At 41.3% G+C, this 21,183-nt stretch overlaps 1 protein-coding gene across 1 annotated transcript in view; it reads left to right on the top strand.

Annotated features, from left to right (window-relative positions):
* A1CF (APOBEC1 complementation factor) overlaps positions 1 to 18,739 on the top strand; it is a 30,434-nt gene extending 11,695 nt beyond the window's left edge. Inside the window, exons 6-11 of the mRNA XM_074999513.1 lie at positions 760 to 857; positions 2,242 to 2,515; positions 5,064 to 5,272; positions 10,512 to 10,648; positions 14,147 to 14,280; positions 18,588 to 18,739. Coding sequence (XP_074855614.1) covers positions 760 to 857; positions 2,242 to 2,515; positions 5,064 to 5,272; positions 10,512 to 10,648; positions 14,147 to 14,280; positions 18,588 to 18,739 — 1,004 coding nt within the window. The remainder of the gene's footprint in view (positions 1 to 759; positions 858 to 2,241; positions 2,516 to 5,063; positions 5,273 to 10,511; positions 10,649 to 14,146; positions 14,281 to 18,587) is intronic.
* Positions 18,740 to 21,183: the final 2,444 nt, after the last annotated feature.

The following is a 21,183-nucleotide window of genomic DNA, read 5'->3' on the forward strand; positions in this document are numbered from 1 at the left end:
TCTGGAGGAAGAATACTCAGAAATCAGGACTTCCTGGTAATGTCCAGGACTTATGACAAATGTGTTTGTTGACTTTATAATACCTACTGACAAAAACATTACCTTGCATGTAGCTAGTGGTAGGAAACACAGGAAAAGGCTCTGATGCAAAATGAAAGAGGCAAATAGTAAAAAGAAGTTAGTGTTTTTAAAATTTCTGGCTGTACTGAGGCTGCATGGATGTAAAAAAAGTCAGAACAAGCTGCAAGAAATAAATAAAACCAAAGTGAATGTGTGTCACACATGCTTAATAAGAAATCTAAATCCATCATGTAACCACATGACTCCAAATGATATTGGATTTATTTTTTCTGTTAAATTAACTATATATGAAAAAAATAAACTCATATTATATTAAAAATACTTGGCAATACCAGATCTGTAGAATACACTGATAACTTAGTCTTTTCAAACTTTTAAACTCTTTGAAGTGTTATCATACTGAGTTGGGTATTAAGTTAAAATTATACCATGAAAGGTCAATAATTACTTATTTTGATCACAACCCTACAATAATTTATCCACAAGCTTAGCTTTATACGTAAGTACTGAGTACAGTAGGAAGCTCACATGCATAAAGTTAAACAAACGACTAAGTGTTGGCGGATCACAACTTTGGTTCATAAAACTGAATGCTAAAAACACAACCCAGAATGTTAATTCAACTCTGTATTCCTTTGAAAAGAGAGTTGTAGAACTAATATCCCAAACTTTTTGTAGGTGCAGTTGAAAGAATAAAGAAAATCAGAGACTATGCATTTATACACTTTAATAACAGAGATGATGCAATTGAAGCTATGAGAGCATTAAATGGGAAGGTAATGTTGAACTCGTAGCATTTAGAGTATATTTATAACATAAGTGTATTTGCTTTTTTGTATTGCTTGCAATTTATGTATCAAGTCTCAGCCTTCTGGGTGTTGACAAATTATTCATTTTGATTATTTGCTATTTGTTGTCATAATGGGAAACTTATTACTTAAGTCAGAAAGTATTGTTCTGTTCTGACTCAATGCAAGAAACAAAATAATGAATAAATGAGAAGTTAGACAATCTCATGCCTCATCTTGAATATTTTCCCTTATGTGAACAAAAAGCAAGGCAATATGCAAATAATATAGGATGGCTGCAGACAAGGTCAAATTAAAAGAGCTGTGTGGAATTCAAAAAAATTAGTAAAAATTTTTTTTTAATAATTCAGCCAATTTTAATGCCATATACAACTTATGGCATTATAATGAAACGAGAGTTGTAACTGTTTAATTGCTTTCATATGTTACAAATATTATGTAATAACCTTACCTATTTCTCATGGGGATATTCATGCCTCTTTTATTCCTATTTCTACTGAGGAATCATTTCAAATCTGCCAAGTCCTTTCCAAACACATAGGGATAGCCCCTGCCCTGAAGAGTTTGCAATCTATAAAAATGCACTAACAACCTCATGAAATTATATGAAGAGGAGCTACCCACATATCCAAATAAAGTCCTCTGCTGAGAGCATGATTGTAAGTGATGAAATTCAAAATCCATTAATCCAAATATATGGGATTTTTAATCCCTACTCTCCATAGGCTCTGCATTGCAAGTGAATGAATGCTCGCTAAGAAAATTAATCAATTTACTTCTTGTCAGTTAAATGTCATAAATCATGTACAATGCAGTTCAAAACACTTTTCAGAGAGCTTATATTTCTTGTAATTGCAAAGCTTTTTGATCAAAAAGCTATATAAACCTATCTGTGTACATAGAAATGTAGTCCATATCTCCTGAGGTGTGCTGTTGTTATCTTAAGCATCTGTCATGGGAAAAATAGGTAATGCAGTCCTTTTTTCATGAAAGGGTGGTGTGCACTGTGGTACCTCTTTGAAAAATTGCATCAAGCCCACTGATGCATATTTTGCATCACGTATTGGAATCAATGTGAATTCTGTTTTCCTGGGCTTATTGTTGTTTTGGGGTTAATATAAATGGTAGTGTGGGTTAGGGAAGGAGCAAGCAGACTTTACCTAATTTTCCATCTTCTCAGAAAGTCTAGTGAGCACATGATTAAGTTCACAAATTACTGTGGGAAGAAGAGGAGAACCTCTGAAGCTATATCTCCGATCTCTGTCCCAAGTGGGCCAGACTAGAAAGGTTCAACCTGGACTATGTTTGTGCTTCTCTTACATTTTTTCATGCATTCCCTCTTGTTTTAAAGGTGCTGGATGGTTCCCCTATCGAAGTGACATTAGCAAAACCCGTAGACAAAGACAGTTACGTTAGATATACCAGAGGCACAGGGGGAAGAGGGACTGTGCTACAAGGAGAATACACTTACACATTTGGACATGTATATGACCCTGCCACAGCCTACCTTGGAGCTCCAGTCTTTTATGCACCTCAGGCCTATGCTGCTATTCCTAACCTTCATTTCCCTGCCACCAAGGGTCACCTCAGCAATAGGGGCCTTATTCGACCTCCATCCATTAGAGGTAATTCTAGAAGGCAATCTGTTTTTGAAATAAGCTTCATAGCTAAGCCAGTAGGTAAATTTATGAAATCAAATATCTGTGCATCACATGAATGCTGTATATCCATGCCTCATATTAAAGCTGGTTCCACTATTTTTTCAACCTAAGCCTTGCACAAGTTTTAACCAAATGGAGAAATTAGAGTGAACCACCTCAAAGTATGTGAGTTGAAGCCCATCCCTCATGCACGTCAGAGTCCTTCAGAGAGGACCTTAAACTGGGGCTGCTCCTGTGTCCTTAATTTATCTGTGTCCCAAGACCATGGTTCTTCACTACCAAGCAACTCCAGCCCATCCTGTTCTTAGTAGTTCCAAGTCCAAGAAATGAAATATTCAGTAATCTTCCTGGAACACACAATAGCCCCCTAAATTTCCTGCTTCTCTCAGCTACTTCCTCTTACCTATGAATACAACAGTCTCCATTGACTAGGACAGAGCTGCATGCATAGCTCAGCTTTCTCTAATTCTACATGGCCTCATGCTGTGCACCTTTTTAAGAAAAGTACCAAAGCCTCCACACACTGGAAAATAGCTGCTATCTTAAGAACAACTCCTTTAAAAGGGGATGAGAACCTTCAGGCAGTCTGAGCAAACAAAAATATTTATATGTTCCCTCATAAACCTAGAGGCAAGCCAAAATCTTGGTCTTGTAACAGCCTCTGCTCCAATGTAAACAAACCAAAAATCCTCCATTTTGTCCCAAGAGGGGAAAAAGGGAAAAAAAACAAAACAAAACAAGATTTTGCCACTCACAACAGAGTTCCTTGCCTGGAGCTGGTTGTTGATTCAGCCCCAGAAGCCTAGCAGTTGATTTTCTCTTCATTTTTATGGCTCAGGACTGGCTTTTGAGAAAGTTGACCATACCAAGGAGCTTCTGTGCTCTGTGTATTGATTCTTACCTCCCTGGAACCTTGAAGTTTTCCAACAAGGCCATACCCTAGCCAACCTTCAGTCCTAAGTAGCAGCATTACCAGGAATTACCAAAACGTCAACTATTTAATATGATAAAATGTCACAGCAGGTTTTTTTTGTGGGGGCGGGGGGGTATTTCTGTTTGTTTCCTGCAACAAGACAAATTGAAAAAAACAGTATGAGAATGAATAGTGTGAGAATGATAATGTTAATCTTGAACTTACTGGTGCAAAGTTGTAGTAACTAGAGATGGACCTGAATCATGCCCTGTATCTGAAACATCCCTGTAGCTAAGGCTTGAATTTTACACAAGCCACTAGCTTTATAATGGGTTTTATTACATTTTGGGTCATTCGTAATCATGATCCAGATTTTCTCACCCCTTTCTAGTAGTGACTGAAAAACATTACCAGCTGATAGCAGATTGATGTCCTAAGTGAAATCAAGTGATGTTCTAAACCCAGATCCAGATAGAAAAAGATGTTCTATAAAACATAATCCTCAGTCTCCAGTCCTCAGTAGAACTGACAAGGATTGAATTAACTAACCTAGTCTCTAGCACCGCTAGAAGTGATCTTTTCATACAAGAATCAAGATGCAGTGGCAGGATGGTATGGTATGAGAAATTTGCACTGTTGGTGGCCATGCTTGATCTTTACTGTGCATATATAAATCTAGCACCCATTAAAATTATGCTAGAAAAACGTGTTCAAATTGTGTTCACTGCTTACTGATCTCCTAAAGTCCCAAACAAGCCTTGTGAAAGGAACCAGTTGTAATGTGAGAAAATGGTCCTTACTTCAAAGAAGGGGAGAAAAAAAACCTATATTCTAAGTTCATTAAAAAGCTGAAAGTATACTCTTGGGCAGTAATCAATCTAATTTTTAGCTGTCCCTGTTATTATTCAACTGTAAATCAGGTTAGAAACATAGCAAAAAAAATCAAAAGTAATCTGTGCATGAATTCAATGGAAAATTAAGCCTCATGTTGACTGAGCAGAACAGAGAAGATGGGAATGTTAGACAGAACTAGGACATCCTTTCTAACTCACACATTTAAGGCTCTTCAGGGAAAAAAATTAAAAGATGATGAGTTAGAAATATGGGATATAGTGATAAAACTACAGATAGAATGCAAGACAGAAGTGATACTATAGGAAAAAGAAGAATCTTACAGTTATATACTGTAATAAATTAGAATTTCCTGATTCACCAGGCCTTTAACAGGCAGTGAATTTTCCAAGGAAACTATGCTGCTCATAGCTTGCAGCCTGAAATTACAGTCACTAAACATAAATATCCATCCCTTTTGCCACCCGAGAGTCTTATAAAACCCAGAATAACACAGTTGTACAGGTACTAGTTCTATATTTATAACATTGTTATATTTTACTTCAAGGGTAATAAAGAAACTACCCTTTGTGAGTCCCACATTATGGTGACTAGTATGGAATGAATCCGTAGCAATTCTCAGTCAGTCAGTGTTCCTAACCATCTTCTAATCCGAACTCAGTGAATGGGGCTAACTTTTCCATTACAGTAAGAATCAGGGTGATTTTCCGGTGATTTGATTCAGTTTAATGCTTCTTACATTCCTAGAAATTTACATGAATGTACCTGTAGGGGCTGCGGGAGTTAGAGGACTAGGAGGACGTGGATACTTGGCTTACACTGGCCTGGGTCGTGGATACCAAGTCAAAGGAGAAAAGAGGGGAGAAGACAAACTCTATGATCTTTTGCCTGGGATGGAACTTACGCCAATGAATCATATTGCTTTAAAACCACATGGAATTAAACTTGCTCCTCAGGTAGGTACACTAAATTAGAAAAAAATGTTCTGATCAAATCCATAGTAGCTGTCTTCTTTTTAATGCTTCCTGAACAATATCATAGACTTAAGCCATGTTTGAACAGTGACTTGTATTTATAGTTGCTCGTAAGTGTGTTCACATACTGATTTGTTCTCCTTTGAGAGAGACATTGCCGAGAATAACTACAAGTTAGGACTGTTTTGCCTAAAGACTACACAAACTGAAGTTACTTTTCTTGTCACTTCAGCCCCGGCATATTCTTGGGAGGTGCATTTATAAAGAGAATTGTGCTCAAAAATATTACTGGTATGCTTGATTTTTTAAAAAAAATATATTTATTTTAGGAAGCAAAGAAAAAGAACTCACCGAAACTGAATAAAATAAAGAATGGGCTCAGTAAAAAAAACAAAACAAAACAAGTTTCTGCTTTCCACAGCACAGTATATCACATATTAACACTATGTAGCTAGAGGTCTCAAATGACAATAACCATTTCAATATGGTAACAGAAGAAAAAACTGAACTTAAACCAGCCCTCAGATCTCAGTATGTCAGCTTCCCATGACTTTCATTATTTCCATAAGAGCTACATGTCAGATCCAAGGGCAGAACTTTATGCATATTGTGCAATCTAACATGAATGGTTAATACTGAGAACTTGACTATTTTCTCCGTGACTCTTCCTTTTAAAGTTAACATGATAAGGGTATTGGTCCAATCATTCAGTCCTTGACAAAAGCAGGAATCCTCTGGCAATCGTAAAGTTACTTATAGGCAAAACATTCAGAATTCAGCTCAAGACCAATAACATACTTGTTGAAATTGGAGACAGTCCAAAATAAAATCCCAGATCAGAACAAGATTCTTTGGAATTCTGAGGAGCTAGCCTTCAGGAGGAGCACTCCTTCTCTGTGTCTGGGCAAAGCCAAATTCTCATCTCAGACCATCCTGAATTTTGGTGAAGCTTGGATTAAACATAAGCTTAATGTTCTTAACACTCAACCCTGCAGAAGTACCTACAGGTTAAGATGAGTCACAAATTTTCTGTCAAAACTAGTTTTCAGCTGAAAATTGGGTTTGTGACTAAATGAGTTTTTTTGCAAATAGTTTGTTCTCCACAGAAAATTCTGATATCTTATCAGAGTATGGAATATCTGAAAAACCTAAACATTTCAATTTAAAAATAGCTCTGGAGTGCCTCATGGGAAGTACATTTGGGGACCTCATGCTCTCATTTTCCTTTCTAGACTGGGCTCCCTATTTGGACAATATCGTCTATGGTGTACCACTTAATCCTAAATGATAGGATTTATGGTCCTAGGTCACAGATGTCTTTAAAAATGTTGCCCTTAATTGGCACATGAAACATTTAGTAGAATTCATATTACTTCTAAAATAAGGTTGAAAACATCTCTCTTTCCAATTATTACTGTGTAAGTCTCCTGAGAATCCACTGTCTCAGAAGCTGTTCTTTGATAGTCATAGCCAAATTCTCCCTATACATTTTAAAGATATAAAAGAAATAATCTGAAATAAACTAATACTGATGTTTATTTCACTACGAAACTGTGCCCAATAAAAATGTTCCCCTAGGAACATACAAAATGCTGTCTTAGGTCTCACACATACACAGGGATAAACTCAGAGATGGTCTCAAGCAAATCTAAGGGTGTAATTCATATTGTCTTCACTCAACGTACATGGCCTTTCACATCACTTCTGCCTTTGACCTACTGAATCTAAAAGAGTCTAGAGTATTGTAGCTGACAGACTAAGGAATAAAAATAATGTTTAGCAGGAAAAACACTTAATATACAGATATAAAGTATTCTCTCTCTCTCTCTCTCTCTCTCTCTCTCTCTCTCTCACACACACACACACACACACACACACAGAGGCAGGACAGAAGAAGATATGATTTATCTTCCTAGATTCATCTTTGTATCTAGTCAATATTAGATATTAATCTAGGTCCATTTCAGAGAGTTTATAAGGGCAGACACTTCCAAATTTTGTTTCCTATCATCAGATAAGTTTTTCTATAGATGTGCATGTCTCATAGGGAATTTCAGTAATACTAGGGCATCCTAAAATCAGCCTAGTCAAGCTATTCAGAAACTAGCTTTAGACTTAAAAAATATTTTAACTTAAAATGCCTTTTTAAATTTTAGAGGTAAAATATTTTAAAAGCAGAGTCTACAATGTTGCCAGTAAATTTTCATATTTGAGATTCTGGAAGTGCAATTTTTCATATTTAAATTCTTGCTTACATAAACATTTGCCTTTTTGCTCCACAAGCTGCATTTATGTCTGAAAAATCAGATGGATGCCTGATTTTTGTACAACCACCATTCCTAAACTGTTTTTATGCGAAGAAGAATTCTAAAATGAAATATGCCATGTAAAATTGAACATATAAAAAAATCACTAATGTACTTTCAATGGCTGGTTCATGACTCCTTGAAAAATATAAGCTTAAGTGTCCAGAGCAGTACTGTAAGCATGAATAGGCTGCATGCATTTATAACACAAAGAAAAGATCTTATCACATTAAGAGAGGGGTGTTCTTGCACAGGATAGAAAGGATGTGGACGCATTGGTGAGGGTTCAGCGGAGGACAACGTAAATCATTAGGGGTCTGGAGCACATGACCTATGAGGAGAAGCTGAGAGATTTGGGCTTATTTAGTTTGCAGAAGAGAAGACTGAGGGGTGATTTGATAGCAGCCTTCAACTTTCTGAAGGGGGGGTCTAAAGAGCATGGAAAAAGACTGTTGTTTTCAGTGGTGATAGATGACAGAACAAGGAGTAATGGTCTAAAGTTACAGAGGGAGAGGTATAGATTGGATATTAGGAAAACTGTTTCACCAGGAGGGTGGTGAAGGACTGGAATGCGTTACCAAGAGAGGTGGTGAAATCTCCTTCCCTATAGGTTTTTAAGTCCTGGCTTGACATAGTCATGGCTGTGGTGATTTAGATGGGGTTGATCTTGCATTAGGCAGTGGGCTGGACTAGATGACCTGCTGAGGTCCTTTCCAACCCTAGAATTCCATGATAAATTAGATATAGAGTCAGAAAGGAGACCTGTGACTTTAGTGTCACCTTTAAATATCAAGGGCAACTATCTACTGCCCTGTCTTTCAATTTCCCCATTTAAAAGAAGTGGGATTAGTACTTCCCTAAGTAAGAGGAGAGGTGGTAGGTAAATTTACTAATACTTGTAAAGCACTTTGAGCAATTTTAAGTGCAAATCATTACAACACTGAACAAACAATTTAGAGGAGGTAACCCTGATGAAAGTTGAACTGGAGAACTTGTGACAGACTTTTGTGCAGTAGTGTGTTCCTATTTTAAGGTCACTGGTCATAGACCCTGATGAGAATATGCAAATAAATGAGGACAGACACAGTGATGGATTGTAGGCAGCAGGCTGCAACTTTGTTAGTTCTTGTCTTTCACCAACCTTGTCCCACATCTCCCAATAACAGACACAGAGATGGGTCCAGAGAGGCATGTACACAACTCCTATTATACAACCCACACCTTAGTACATTTTCCACTGCCTATCCCAAAGATTTAGCTTGCTTTGCTGAACCTTCTCACCTTCTCTCCCTCTCTGTCCCCCACTTTCCCATACAAAGGGGTCAGATGGTACCAAAGAAGAATCAAGGTCTGCAAAGACTTATGTACAACTGCCATTGGAAAACTCAACTCTGAATCTCCCTTTTGCTCATAGAGATGAGGTCCTGGGGTCCACCAACAAAAAGCTATGTCTCTGCCATGCTGGTCACTGGCCCTCTAGCCTCCTGTCCACACAGGACTCCAGCCTAAAGCTGCAATAATTGCCCAGACAAAAATCTTAAATCCTATAACTATTTAACCTGAATGCACCTTCATTATACTATGAGGAAAGCAAAAAAGCCCACCAGGCCACAGTCAATTTGGCCCCAATCAATTTGGGAAAAATTCCTTCCTGACTCTTTAAAAAGGCAATTAGACCCAAAGTAACATAAAAAGCACATATGTATTAGGAGGGAGAGTGGGTCAGTTTAGCTAAAAAATGGAGCAAGAGACCTAATATATCTTGGACTGGGGTTTAAGTAAATGGTTGTGATAGGCAACAGGCAATCACTTTGCATCTCCCTAAATGGCCAAGGGAGCACACAGAGAGAGGCGGGGCCTACCCCTGAGTACAATTTCCTTTTAATCCTAAAGCCATCCAGCACATTGAGGATCCACTCAAGTTTTCCATCCATAAAATTGGCAAATGGCATTGTCTGAACAAACGGGCTTGGGCATCATTAATAGAGCTATGTAGAATAGTGAGCACCTAATGCAGCTCTTAATTATCAGTATGAATACTGATTCAGACTGCCTGCTATGTCAAATGATTTGGAAGAAGGAATATGAAGTAGAATGATATAACCTATGAGGTCAACAATTTATTTGAGCGGAATAATCATTGCAAAGGAAGAGGGCAATGCCACTCAGAATTTGTTACAGACCTGGCACATAAGCTAGTGGCCTGTACAATAAACTGGAGAGAAGTGTTAAACGAACAGGTTTTTGACAAAAAATATGGAAAGGGTTACAGCCGCCGCCCCCTCCCACTCCCCACACTACTCATGCACTAGACCGTGGGTGTCCAAACTTTTGGCTTGCCTGGGCCTCATTGAGTGAAGAGGAATCGTCTTGGGCCGCATATAAAATATATAATATAGTTAATGTATATAATGTTAAAAGTTTACGATCTTGTGGGGCCGCATTACTAGCTGTCCAGGGCCACATGCAGCCCGCGGGCTGGACACGCCTGCACTAGACACCACTATGCAGGAGAAGAATGAGAAAAATGAAAGGCAATACTGTCGCAATTCTTTAACAGCAGTTAAACATACAGAATTCTGGAGCACATAAATAGGTTAAAGTCAAAGGAAATTATTCCAAATACTTCATTCAAGTAAAACTATTAATGGACTACAGTATACATCAGATTCCCTGCTGTGACAATTATCTTCAGGAATTAATTGATGATTGAACATTGAGGTATCTACATTATTCTTAGATTTTATGACCCTGTAAACTTCCAGCTCTTTTAATATATAAAACTAAGCATTTAGAGCATATACTCTACAGATGAAAACTCATGGAAAGTAATATATTTCTGCAGCACGTAGGGCTGGAGATGAACCAGACTATTAAAATTTGTCCATAATGTGTGTAATTTTTTTTTCTTTTAGGTCTTAGAAGAAATCTGCCAGAAAAATAATTGGGGACAACCTGTTTACCAGCTTCACTCTGCAATTGGCCAAGACCAAAGACAACTATTCCTATATAAAATCACTATTCCTGCCCTAGCCAGCCAGAATCCTACTATGTATGTAAATATTCCATTACATATTGTTTTTAAGCAAGTTTTTTAAATGTTTTATTTATTTAGCATCATTACTGGAAACAACCACTTAGGCCACTATTTATATAAATTTTAGACTTAGGGAAGAAGGATGAACAAAGGGGATAAAACAAAATATTAGAAAGCTGTTCATACATGGAAAAAAATAGTATAGGGTCAGATTAAAAAAGTGTGCATCAAAGCACAACCTTAGTTCTGGCACTTCCTAACTTTTAAGTGCTTGACTTTGCAACCTTAATAATGTTTAACATCATTTCTCTGGGTGATTTCCTAGGGACTGTAAAAAAACAAATGGAATAGACTGAAATTCTGTGAAGTGGCAATATATTGATACCCATGTGGCTCAACAGTAGATCTGGAACCTTTAGACCCACCACATAGACTTCTGTCACCTTAACTAATATCAGTAGTGGACTGTTACCCTCTACATGAGCCACATTACACAATAATTTATCATACACTCTGCTACTGGGTTTCACAGATATGTGCTAATAAGAACAGGACAGGTGTGACAGGATCAGATTCTGTTTCATAGACTAGAAAGATATGTACTGTACAAGGAACTTTTTCTGCCTTGGCCCCTCTTACTTGTCTCCCAAGGCTTAGTTCTTCCCCACCTTAGCTATTCATCCCAATCTCCACCCCTCAGGCTTCTTGTCCCAGGCCTTTGCCCAGCTCTTTAATCTTCTTCCCAGGCTCAGTCTCCCTCCAGCTTCTTGCTGAAGACTTTTGCCCAGCCAGTTCCAGATTCCTCCCTCCTGACTCCTCATTTATTAATCTTTAATATACCACAAGATTCCTTGTTCTTTCAACTGAAAATAGGGTCTTATAATGAGAAGCATTGGGCAACCTTAGTAATAAGTCATATCATTAAGCCTCTCTAAAAGTATTCCTACTCAGAACAAATATGGCATATTTTATTGTGGATACATTTCACAGGGTCACACCACATCATATAATCATCGTTAAGCATTGTGAATGAGTTATATTTGGCAACTATCTGCTCTATATTTAAAGGTTACACTTCCAGTTTGAGGGAGTCCACAAAAATATGCAACAACGTGCAAGTTTTAAGATAGATTACTTTTCTTCCCAAACAAGCAGTGAACAGCATACTGCTATCATTCATGTACAAGTACCTGTTTTAATATTAAGTAAGAGTTTTGCTTTTACAGAAGTGTTTTTTCTCACTTAGGTATTGTCTCACAGAATACCACTTATGCACCATGTGTTTTCCATTAAAGCAAAATACTTGCTCAGAGGTATGGGCAGTCAAACAGTCAGCCTTAGAAGAGGATGCTGTGCTGGTTTAGCCCTGTTGGTTTCAGCATCTTAAAGAGATACAGGGGGTTGAGGTAATACATCGTATTGGCATAACTTCTGTCGGTGAGACAGACAAGTTTTTGAGCTTCCACAGAGTTCATCTTAAGGACTGGGATATATATGGTGAGAGATGATCTACACTGCAAATAAATATCCCCAGCTGGCCCAGGCCAGCTGACTCAGTGCCCTGGGGCTTGGGCTAACGGGCCGTTTATTCACAGTGCAGACAGTTGGGCTCAGGGCCCTGCAGAGGTGGGAGGGTCCCAGGGCTTGGACTCCATCCCAGCTAAATAGTCCCTTAAGAATGTAAGAATGGCTATAGTGGGTCAGACCAAAGGTAGGGTGACCATATCTCCCCCAGCCAAATATGGAACATAGGAATGATGCCATCCCAGGCCAAATTGGGATGGTCACCTTACCTGGAAGACAGGTAGTGGCTACCCTGTGGGGGCTGCCACCTTCCTGGGAGAGTGGGGGGCTGCTGCGACTCATGGATGCCCCATGACTTGGAGCACTGGGAACTAGGCTACTGCCCTGCCAGCAAAGCTCCCAGCTCCCTGCCAGCTGGGGGAAGTTGGGCGACAGCCACCTGAGGTAGTAAAAAAGTGGAATACGGGGCAATTACCCTGAAATATGGGGCTGTACCACTCAAAATGAGACAGATGGTTACCCTAACCAAAGGTCCATCCAGCCCAGTATCCTCTCTCCCGACAGTGGCCAATGCCAGGTGCCCCAGAGGGAGTGAACCAAGCAGGTAATGATTAAACAGTCTCTCACTTGCCATCGTTCTCCAGCCTCTGACAAACAGGCACCATCCTTACCCATCCTGGCTAATAGCCATTAATGGACCTAACCTCCACAAGTTTATGTAGCTCTTTTTAAAACCTTGTAATAGTCCTAGCATTCACAGCCTCCTCTGGCAAGGAGTTCCACAGGTTGACTGTGCACTGTCTGAACAACTTCCTTTAATTTAACTTAAACCTGCTGCCCATTAATTGCATTTGGTCTCCTCTAGTTCTTATATTATGGGACCCAGGAAATAAATTTTCCTTATTCACTTTCTCCACATCACTCGTGATTTTATGTACCTCTATCATATCCACCCTAGTCTTCTCTTTTCTAAGCTGAAAAGTCCTAGTCTCTTCAATCTCTCTTCATATGGGAACCTCTCGAAACTCCTCATTTTAGTTGCCCTTTCTGAACGATTTCTAATGCCAGTGTGCCTCTTTCTGAGATGAGGGAACCACATCTGTACACAGTATTCAAATTGTGGGCCTACCATGGTTTTATCTAAGGGCAATAGCATAGTCTCCATCTTATTCTCTCTCCCTGTTTTTAAAATGGATTCCTAACATCCTGTTTGCTTTTTTGATTGGCCTTAGTCCATGCTCTGAGAGCCCATGTCAGCTAGCACAGTGGCATGGGCCAGCTGCAGGTGTGTAATTGCAGCACAGTACTCAGAGCATCACAGCTAAATACGCGGGAGGACAGACTGGGGTGGGGTGGGGTGGCAAGTAAGTGGTTAGTTGGTTAAAATAACCCATAAATCCAGACATTCTGATCGTCCATGATTTTTGGAGTCTTGCCAAGTTATGAATTTAAGCTCCAGGCCTCATCTTTTGAAAGGGTAGGGCAGATTTCAAAAGGGCCCAGGGGGCCCAGACACCATTGCTACTGTGGCAGCTGGAACCCCTGGTTGGTGCTGAAGGACTTCCTGGGAAAGGCTAGCCCCAGCTCCAGCCCTTCCTCTGGAGGTTCCCTCCTCCTTCTAAGACTGTGGGCCACCCCCTACTCCCACCTTTCCCAAGTGCCCAGCGAGTCCATCAGCCCCCTGTGCACAGTGTTTGTCTTTTCTCGTTTGAATTCACTGGAGAGGATAGAGCTTGTCTGGTTTCACCCATGTAGTTGTTTTGGGGGCATTTGGTGCAGTGGATGAGGTAAATCATGTGGCTAGTGTACAACCCCGGGCTCTTGAAAGGTGTGTTGTGAGGCAGGGGATTGATTATCAACCAGTGGAGACACAGCTACAAGTTTTGCATCTGGTGCCACTGTGTTTTGATGTGTCCTGCTCTAGGGGGAAGCATATATGGGACCCTTTGGCACAAGTTTAGGAGTTAATATTTTGTTTCTTGCTCACAGACATCCCTTCACACCTCCTAAGCTTAGCGCTTATGTTGATGAAGCCAAGACGTATGCTGCTGAATATGCCCTTCAGACCTTGGGTATTCCCACAGAGGTAGCAGAGGCTCCTGCAACAGCTCCTGCTTTTCCAGGTATGTGAAGGTCTGTACTAAGATGCTCTTCTGAAGTTATGTCGTTGTTGTCTGCTTAATTAACTATAGCCAGAGGGGCCATCGGCCAACACAGACCCTGGGGTGGGAGTGGCGAGGCCTTCGGTGGGAAGGGCAGGGCCTCAGGCAGTTGGTCCTCAGTATCACCAAGACCACGGCAGCACTACCCCTGCCCCAGCCCTCAGAGCCACACCCTCGATCCAGCAGCAATTCAAAGGGGCCTGGGACTTGGCAGCCAAGAACTCCAGCCCCCTTTGAATTGCCAAGCCCCAGGGCAACTATGCCCCCCCGCAACCACCACCAGGGGCTGCATATACCAGGGTTATAGCAGTGTTTAGGTTCAAAGTTACTGACTGGAAATACACTCCCGACTAGGGGAGAAGGGCTTCGTGGACGGACAACATGTGTAACACTCTAGGCTATAACAGTTTTCCGGCATAAGAGTGGCCGGATGCAGTAGTGGTTTAGCCAATGGGCTGAGACAGTGCAGCCCAGGGTCCCTGGTGTAGACGAGGGTGCATAAAAATTCATTGCTGCTGACAGAAGCTCAAAGCCCTAGTTGCAGCAGTAGGGGAAAGCCAAATGCCCCAACCCTGCTCTGCAGCAGCAACACTGGGCCAGGGAATCCTTCTCCAGCAGCCCACAAGGCAGGGGAATCCCCCATAGGCAGCTCCCTTCTGTAAACAGCAGCCATGGGACAGGGCAAGCTCCTCCCAGCACCCACTCCCCATCAGCTGCTGCAGATGAAGGATGCCCCCTCCCCGTGTTCCCCAACTTCATCCCTGACACAGCAGCCATGGGATGGGGGGAAACTCACCCTTCCCCCGCCCCCTGTGGTCCACACCACCATCTGTGGCAGCAGCCCCAGGGCCAGAGGAGTCCCACCCAGCAGCCCTGTGCCCATCCTGGGCAGATGCCACAAGGTGTCAGAGCAAGGACACCCACCCACCCACCCACACACTGCCCTGACCCTCTCCCAGAAGAAGCCACTGGGCAGCAAGGCAGGTAGATCTCCACAAGAAGGGGCAAGGGATGATAGAGAAAGTCCAAGCACCCAGATCCCCGCTGCAACCCTGGGACATACGGAACTCTTACTCCCCATTGAGTGAGATCCTGGGAATGCCTCGAGCCAAACTGCCCATGAAGCACACATTAATCGTACTACTGAGTTTTGCAGCGTCTTGAGAACAAATTCAATAATATTTTATATACATCTCCGGCTTCCTGCCACAGAAGTCCACACAAGCCTCAGAAAAATCAATTTGTCTGGGTTTGTGAAGGCTTCCGCAGCATGTAAGCCAAATGGACTTTTTATTGAATCCAGTCCCCACTTACTGCTTAATTATAAGCTCTCCCTTTCTTCCACCCGCCCATTTTTTATTTGTCTTGGACACTTGACAAATACGCATGCATTAACTTTAGTCTGCAACACATTTGACTTTGTTAGTATTCAGAAAATTATGTCAATATAAGTTAGTCATAAGGGGATAAACTGCATTTAAATGCATGTGCCTTCATGCAGATGAAGCCTCGCTAGTGGCCAAAGAGCCTTGGTCAATGATGGCTGAAACTCTGCAGTTCCCAGTGCATTGGTTCTACGTCTGGCATGAACCCAGGCTTCTCTGCTCATCCACATGATCCCATTCAGACTGAATGGGGTAGGCACTGATATTAACAATGAATATGCACCAATACACTAAAACTGAGCAAAAATTGGAATCTGTCCAATTTTTTTCTATGCTCAATTAGGTCAAAAAATGGAAAAAAATGCATTTTTATTAAATAAAACAGAAGACTTTCAATTTTTAAATATGTGTTTTGGTAATTTTGATCAAAAATAAAAATATTCAGCACTCACTAATTGAAATGTTTCCTCTTGGTTTGTTGAGCTAACCAAAAATACATCATATTGAGCAAGTTCAGCATTAAATTGTATTTCCTTATTAGGGTGAATTACTGCATGGGAGTTGTAGTTCTGACTGCCTGTTTATCACCGTTGACCCCAGTGGCCTAGACTCCCAGATGTGCCTACATCTTCTATGCTGCACCACAGCTTTGGTCAGAGGGGAAACCGTGCTGCCTCAGGGGAGATGAATGGAATGAATTTTAATGCTGACTTAACTTGAAACAAAATGTTTCACATCAGTTTAACCAACCCAAATATTGTGATTCTGGTCAAACCAACCAAAAATTAAATATCATTTTGTTTCAGTTTTCTTGATGAAAAATTAAAATCAGCAAAATCAACACTTTTGCAAAGACCATTTGAATTTTTGAAAATTGTATTTTCTGTTGCAAAATTATTCAGCAGCAGTCCTGGCTGTTGCGAGAAGGTTCCACTCTGATCCCTAAAACTACTGTTCTATGGGATTAGCTAGGCTTGACTTTCCATTCCAGACACTGAAACCTGGCTCACGGACTATGTCTACACCACAGCAACCTGTTAACAGAAGTCACTGTCAGAAGAGATCTTCTGACATAGCTTCTGTTGACAGAGTGCATCCGCACACAAAAGCGGATCAAAAAAGCGATCCAGTCCATCGACAGAGCAGCCAGACTGCTCGGCCCTCTCTTAACAAAATGGCCAACTGGAAGCACGGGAGACAGGGATGCCCAGTGACCCAGAAGCCCTCTCTATCAACAAAGGGACCCCCAGAGAGTGTCCACACAGCTTTTTGTGTTGACAGATTCTCTCAAGAAAGGAATTCTGCCTTGCGGGGGAGAGGCAGAAGACAGTCAGTGCCAAATTCTGTCGACAGGCTGCATTTATAGTGTGGCCACTCCACGGGTTTTGTTGACAAAATGCCTGTTTTGGTGACAAACCCCTCTAGTGTAGGCATAGCCACGGTATAGATGGTTTGCAACACTGCTCATGTTTGGCCCCCACCTTCGAAATAGTATTGCTGCTCTTGAGTTCCCCCCCGCCCCCCCACAGCATCCACACTCAGCTTCTCTCCACAGCCTCCATTTTCCCACCTGGAACAGCATCTGAGCTCCTCCCTGGAACACTCATTCCCTGGGCTACCCACTTCAGCCCATCCCACTTGAAATGTTGGGGAAGTATGCTATATAGCCATAAATACTGTAATCGCCACAGTTTTCCCAAGAATACATGCTGGAAATCTCTTTTCTGTACTTGATATTCCTCTCCCCGCCCCCCCCACCCCCACACTTTATGAGATGACTACGGTAATGCCACTTATACAGATATCCCTGCCATGAAACCTGTTTGGGAACACCCTCATGTCACAGATATACGTCTTGTTTTTCAAATGCCAAATCTGCAATAGAGTATATGGGCCTATAGTAATATCTTTACTAATTTAGCAGGAACAAAATACTGGGGAAAAAAAAAAAAAAAAAAAAACAGTGAACAACAAGAGAAAAAAGTTGACAAATGGTATGGTTCACAAATTCTATGTGAAAACTCTGCTAGGTTACGCCTACACTAGACCCAAACTTCGAAATGGCCACGCAAATGGCCATTTCGAAGTTTACTAATGAAGCGCTGAAATGCATATTCGGCGCTACATTAGCATGCGGGCGGCTACAGCACTTCAAAATTGACGCGCCTCGCCGCCGCGTGTCTCGTCCCGACGGGGCTCCTTTTCGAAAGGACCCCCCCCTACTTCGAAGTCCCCTTATTGCCATGAGCAGATGGGAATAAGGGGACTTCGAAGTAGGGGGGGGTCCTTTCGAAAAGGAGCCCCGTCGGGACGAGCCACGCGGCAGCGAGGATCGTCAATTTCGAAGTGCCGCGGCCGCCCGCATGCTAATATAGCACTGAATATGCATTTCAGCGCTTCATTAGTAAACTTCGAAATGGCCATTTGCGTGGACATTTCGAAGTTTGGAGCTAGTATAGACATGGCCCTAATTACCTATACCCAGTGCTTTTTTTGTGGCAGTACTTGCCGGTACTGAGTACCGGCACCTTGGCAGCCTCAGCCATGGGATTGGCTGGGGGTGAGGGGCAGAGAGCCGGCTGTAACTACTACAGCTGAGTATTGGCTCCTTTTTTTTTTTTGTTTTGTTTTTTAAACACAAAAAAGGCTCTGCTTATACCATAATTGTTGCTGTCTGATTCCTCTACTTTGCAGTTTTAAGTTACTATTTATGATAACAGCTGATAGACACCAATGTCAGAACAAATCTAACAAATATACACAGTTACCATTGACAATGAAATCTCGACTTGCTTATGTGCACAAAGAAGGGATTTATCAACTGTGTCATGCTCTGTAGGTACATTTACATTAAAATGCACTTGTGTCTGTTTTTCACTGCAGGTTACACTATAGCTAATCCAGCTGCTACTGTACCAGCTACACAACTAAAACAAGCAGTGACACTGGGACAAGAATTAACACCTTATGCAACGTATGAAGCTTATCCTGCCTTTGCAGTGGCCACTCGTAGTGACGGTTATGGAACATTTTGAAAAACTTGTAAAATCAAGGTTCTCTTTTAATCAAGTGCAGCAAAAGGCTAGTTCCATTAGGATAATTATTGTGACCTCATGGTTTTAAACTAATCTACTGTCCAAATTAAGATTTAGTGATGGTTTTATACTACTAGATTGATAGTTTTACAGTAGAACATATACCAAAAAATTAAATTTAGTTTAAAAAAAATCTAATTTATACACTGGAAAAACACAACAAATGACCTCTAGGCCAGGAAAAAGTTCTTAAAGATCCTCAGGTATATATGACTGCGTGTGTTTACAAAACCAAAACTATTTCTAATTATGTAGCAACTTTAGCTGTGCTATCATACCATTTTTCAGGGAGCACAGCAAGCCTTAAAAGCGTGAAAAGGGACAGTTATGCACACAACTGCCACGATTTTTTAAATCTCCCCCTAATCCCCAGGGAACAAGCAATACACAAGGGGCAGAAGGGCAAAAAAGGAGTTAAGAAAAACAGAACCCACTTTCCAGGCTCCTGAGGAGTAGTGTTTCTTCAGCTCAACATGAATAGTTAGTGGGATCACTGTCCTTCTGTAACCCACACACCTGCTGGGTATGGCTCACTGTCCCATGCAGTGGCACTTAGACGAATTACAGGGAGCAAGAATCAAAACAAAAAGCAGTCAAATAGCACTTTAAAGACTAGCAAAATGGTTTATTAGGTGAGCTTTCGTGGGACAGACCCACTTCTTCAGACCATAGCCAGACCAGACCAGACTCAATATTTAAGGCACAGAGAACCAAAAACAGTAAGCAAGCAGGACAAATCAGAAAAAGATAATCAAGGTGAGCAAATCAGAGTGGAGGGGTGGGGGGAAAGGTCAAGAATTAGATTGAGCCAAGTATGCAGACGAGCCCCTATAGTGACTCAGAAAGTTCCCATCACGATTCAAACCATGTGTTAATGTGCCGAATTTGAATATAAAGCCAGCTCGGCTGTTTCCATTTCCAAAACGGTGCGATAATTCCTTTTCAGTAAGACACATACCTTGAGGTCATTGACAGAATGCCCCATTCCATTAGCATGTTGACTGACTGGTTTGTGGCTCTGGAATGTTTTGATGTCTGTTTTGTGCCCGTTGACCCTTTGTCTAAGGGAGTTAGAAGTCTGTCCAATGTACAAAGCATCTGGGCATTGTTGGCACATGATGGCATATATGCACTTTCTCATGCTCCGCTACTAACATCATATATGCCATCATGTGCCAACAATGCCCAGATGCTTTGTACATTGGACAGACTTCTAACTCCCTTAGACAAAGGGTCAACGGGCACAAAACAGACATCAAAACATTCCAGAGCCACAAACCAGTCAGTCAACATGTTAATGGAATGGGGCATTCTGTCAATGACCTCAAGGTATGTGTCTTACTGAAAAGGAATTATCGCACCGTTTTGGAAATGGAAACAGCCGAGCTGGCTTTATATTCAAATTCGGCACATTAACACATGGTTTGAATCGTGATGGGAACTTTCTGAGTCACTATAGGGGCTCGTCTGCATACTTGGCTCAATCTAATTCTTGACCTTTCCCCCCACCCCTCCACTCTGATTTGCTCACCTTGATTATCTTTTTCTGATTTGTCCTGCTTGCTTACTGTTTTTGGTTCTCTGTGCCTTAAATATTGAGTCTGGTCTGGTCTGGCTATGGTCTGAAGAAGTGGGTCTGTCCCACGAAAGCTCACCTAATAAACGATTTTGCTAGTCTTTAAAGTGCTGCTTGGCTGCTTTTTGTTTTGCTAGTGTGCAGACTAGCACGGATTCCCCTCTGTTACTATTCAACATGCTGGGGAGCACGAATGTGAACCCTACAGCCGTAGCTGAGCAGCAGCTAGCTTTAGCTCAAACTGTAGTGGCTCGTGCACTAAGCTTCAGAGGTCCCAGATTCAACATGGCCTGTTGGTAGTTACACTTCCTGTCGAGAAACCAGCAAAGCTCTCGAGGACCTTCTACAAAACAATTCACTTCCTCCGTGTCCGTGGATTTCCTCTTTCGTACCTGTATCTCATTCACAGTATAATTAATATCTGCTGCAGCTGACAGCCTGCCAATGAGGAGTTTCTTCTCTGCCTACTCACCCACCTATGCGTAATGTTTTGGATATCTCACTGACAAGAACCGAGGCTGACCCATGAGCAACAGCACCCATCTAGAAATTCCTACTGTACCCTGAGCCAGGAGGCATTGTGTGAACTTCAAGACAACCCTCGATGCACAGCAATCCTGCACACAGCTTTGGTGCTTTTGAAAAATCACACAAGCCCATCTTTCATATCAACACTAAATACTCATTTAGGTATATAAAACTTGGTGAAAACATTGGCTAATATCTCAAAGGCCAGATAGATACTGACAACAAAATCTGGTTTCCACAAATTCAGAAGTACAATCTGATATGCTTATCTATGTGATGC

The sequence above is a fragment of the Carettochelys insculpta genome, chromosome 7 (genome assembly GCF_033958435.1).
Source record: "Carettochelys insculpta isolate YL-2023 chromosome 7, ASM3395843v1, whole genome shotgun sequence".
NCBI lineage: Eukaryota > Metazoa > Chordata > Testudines > Carettochelyidae > Carettochelys > Carettochelys insculpta.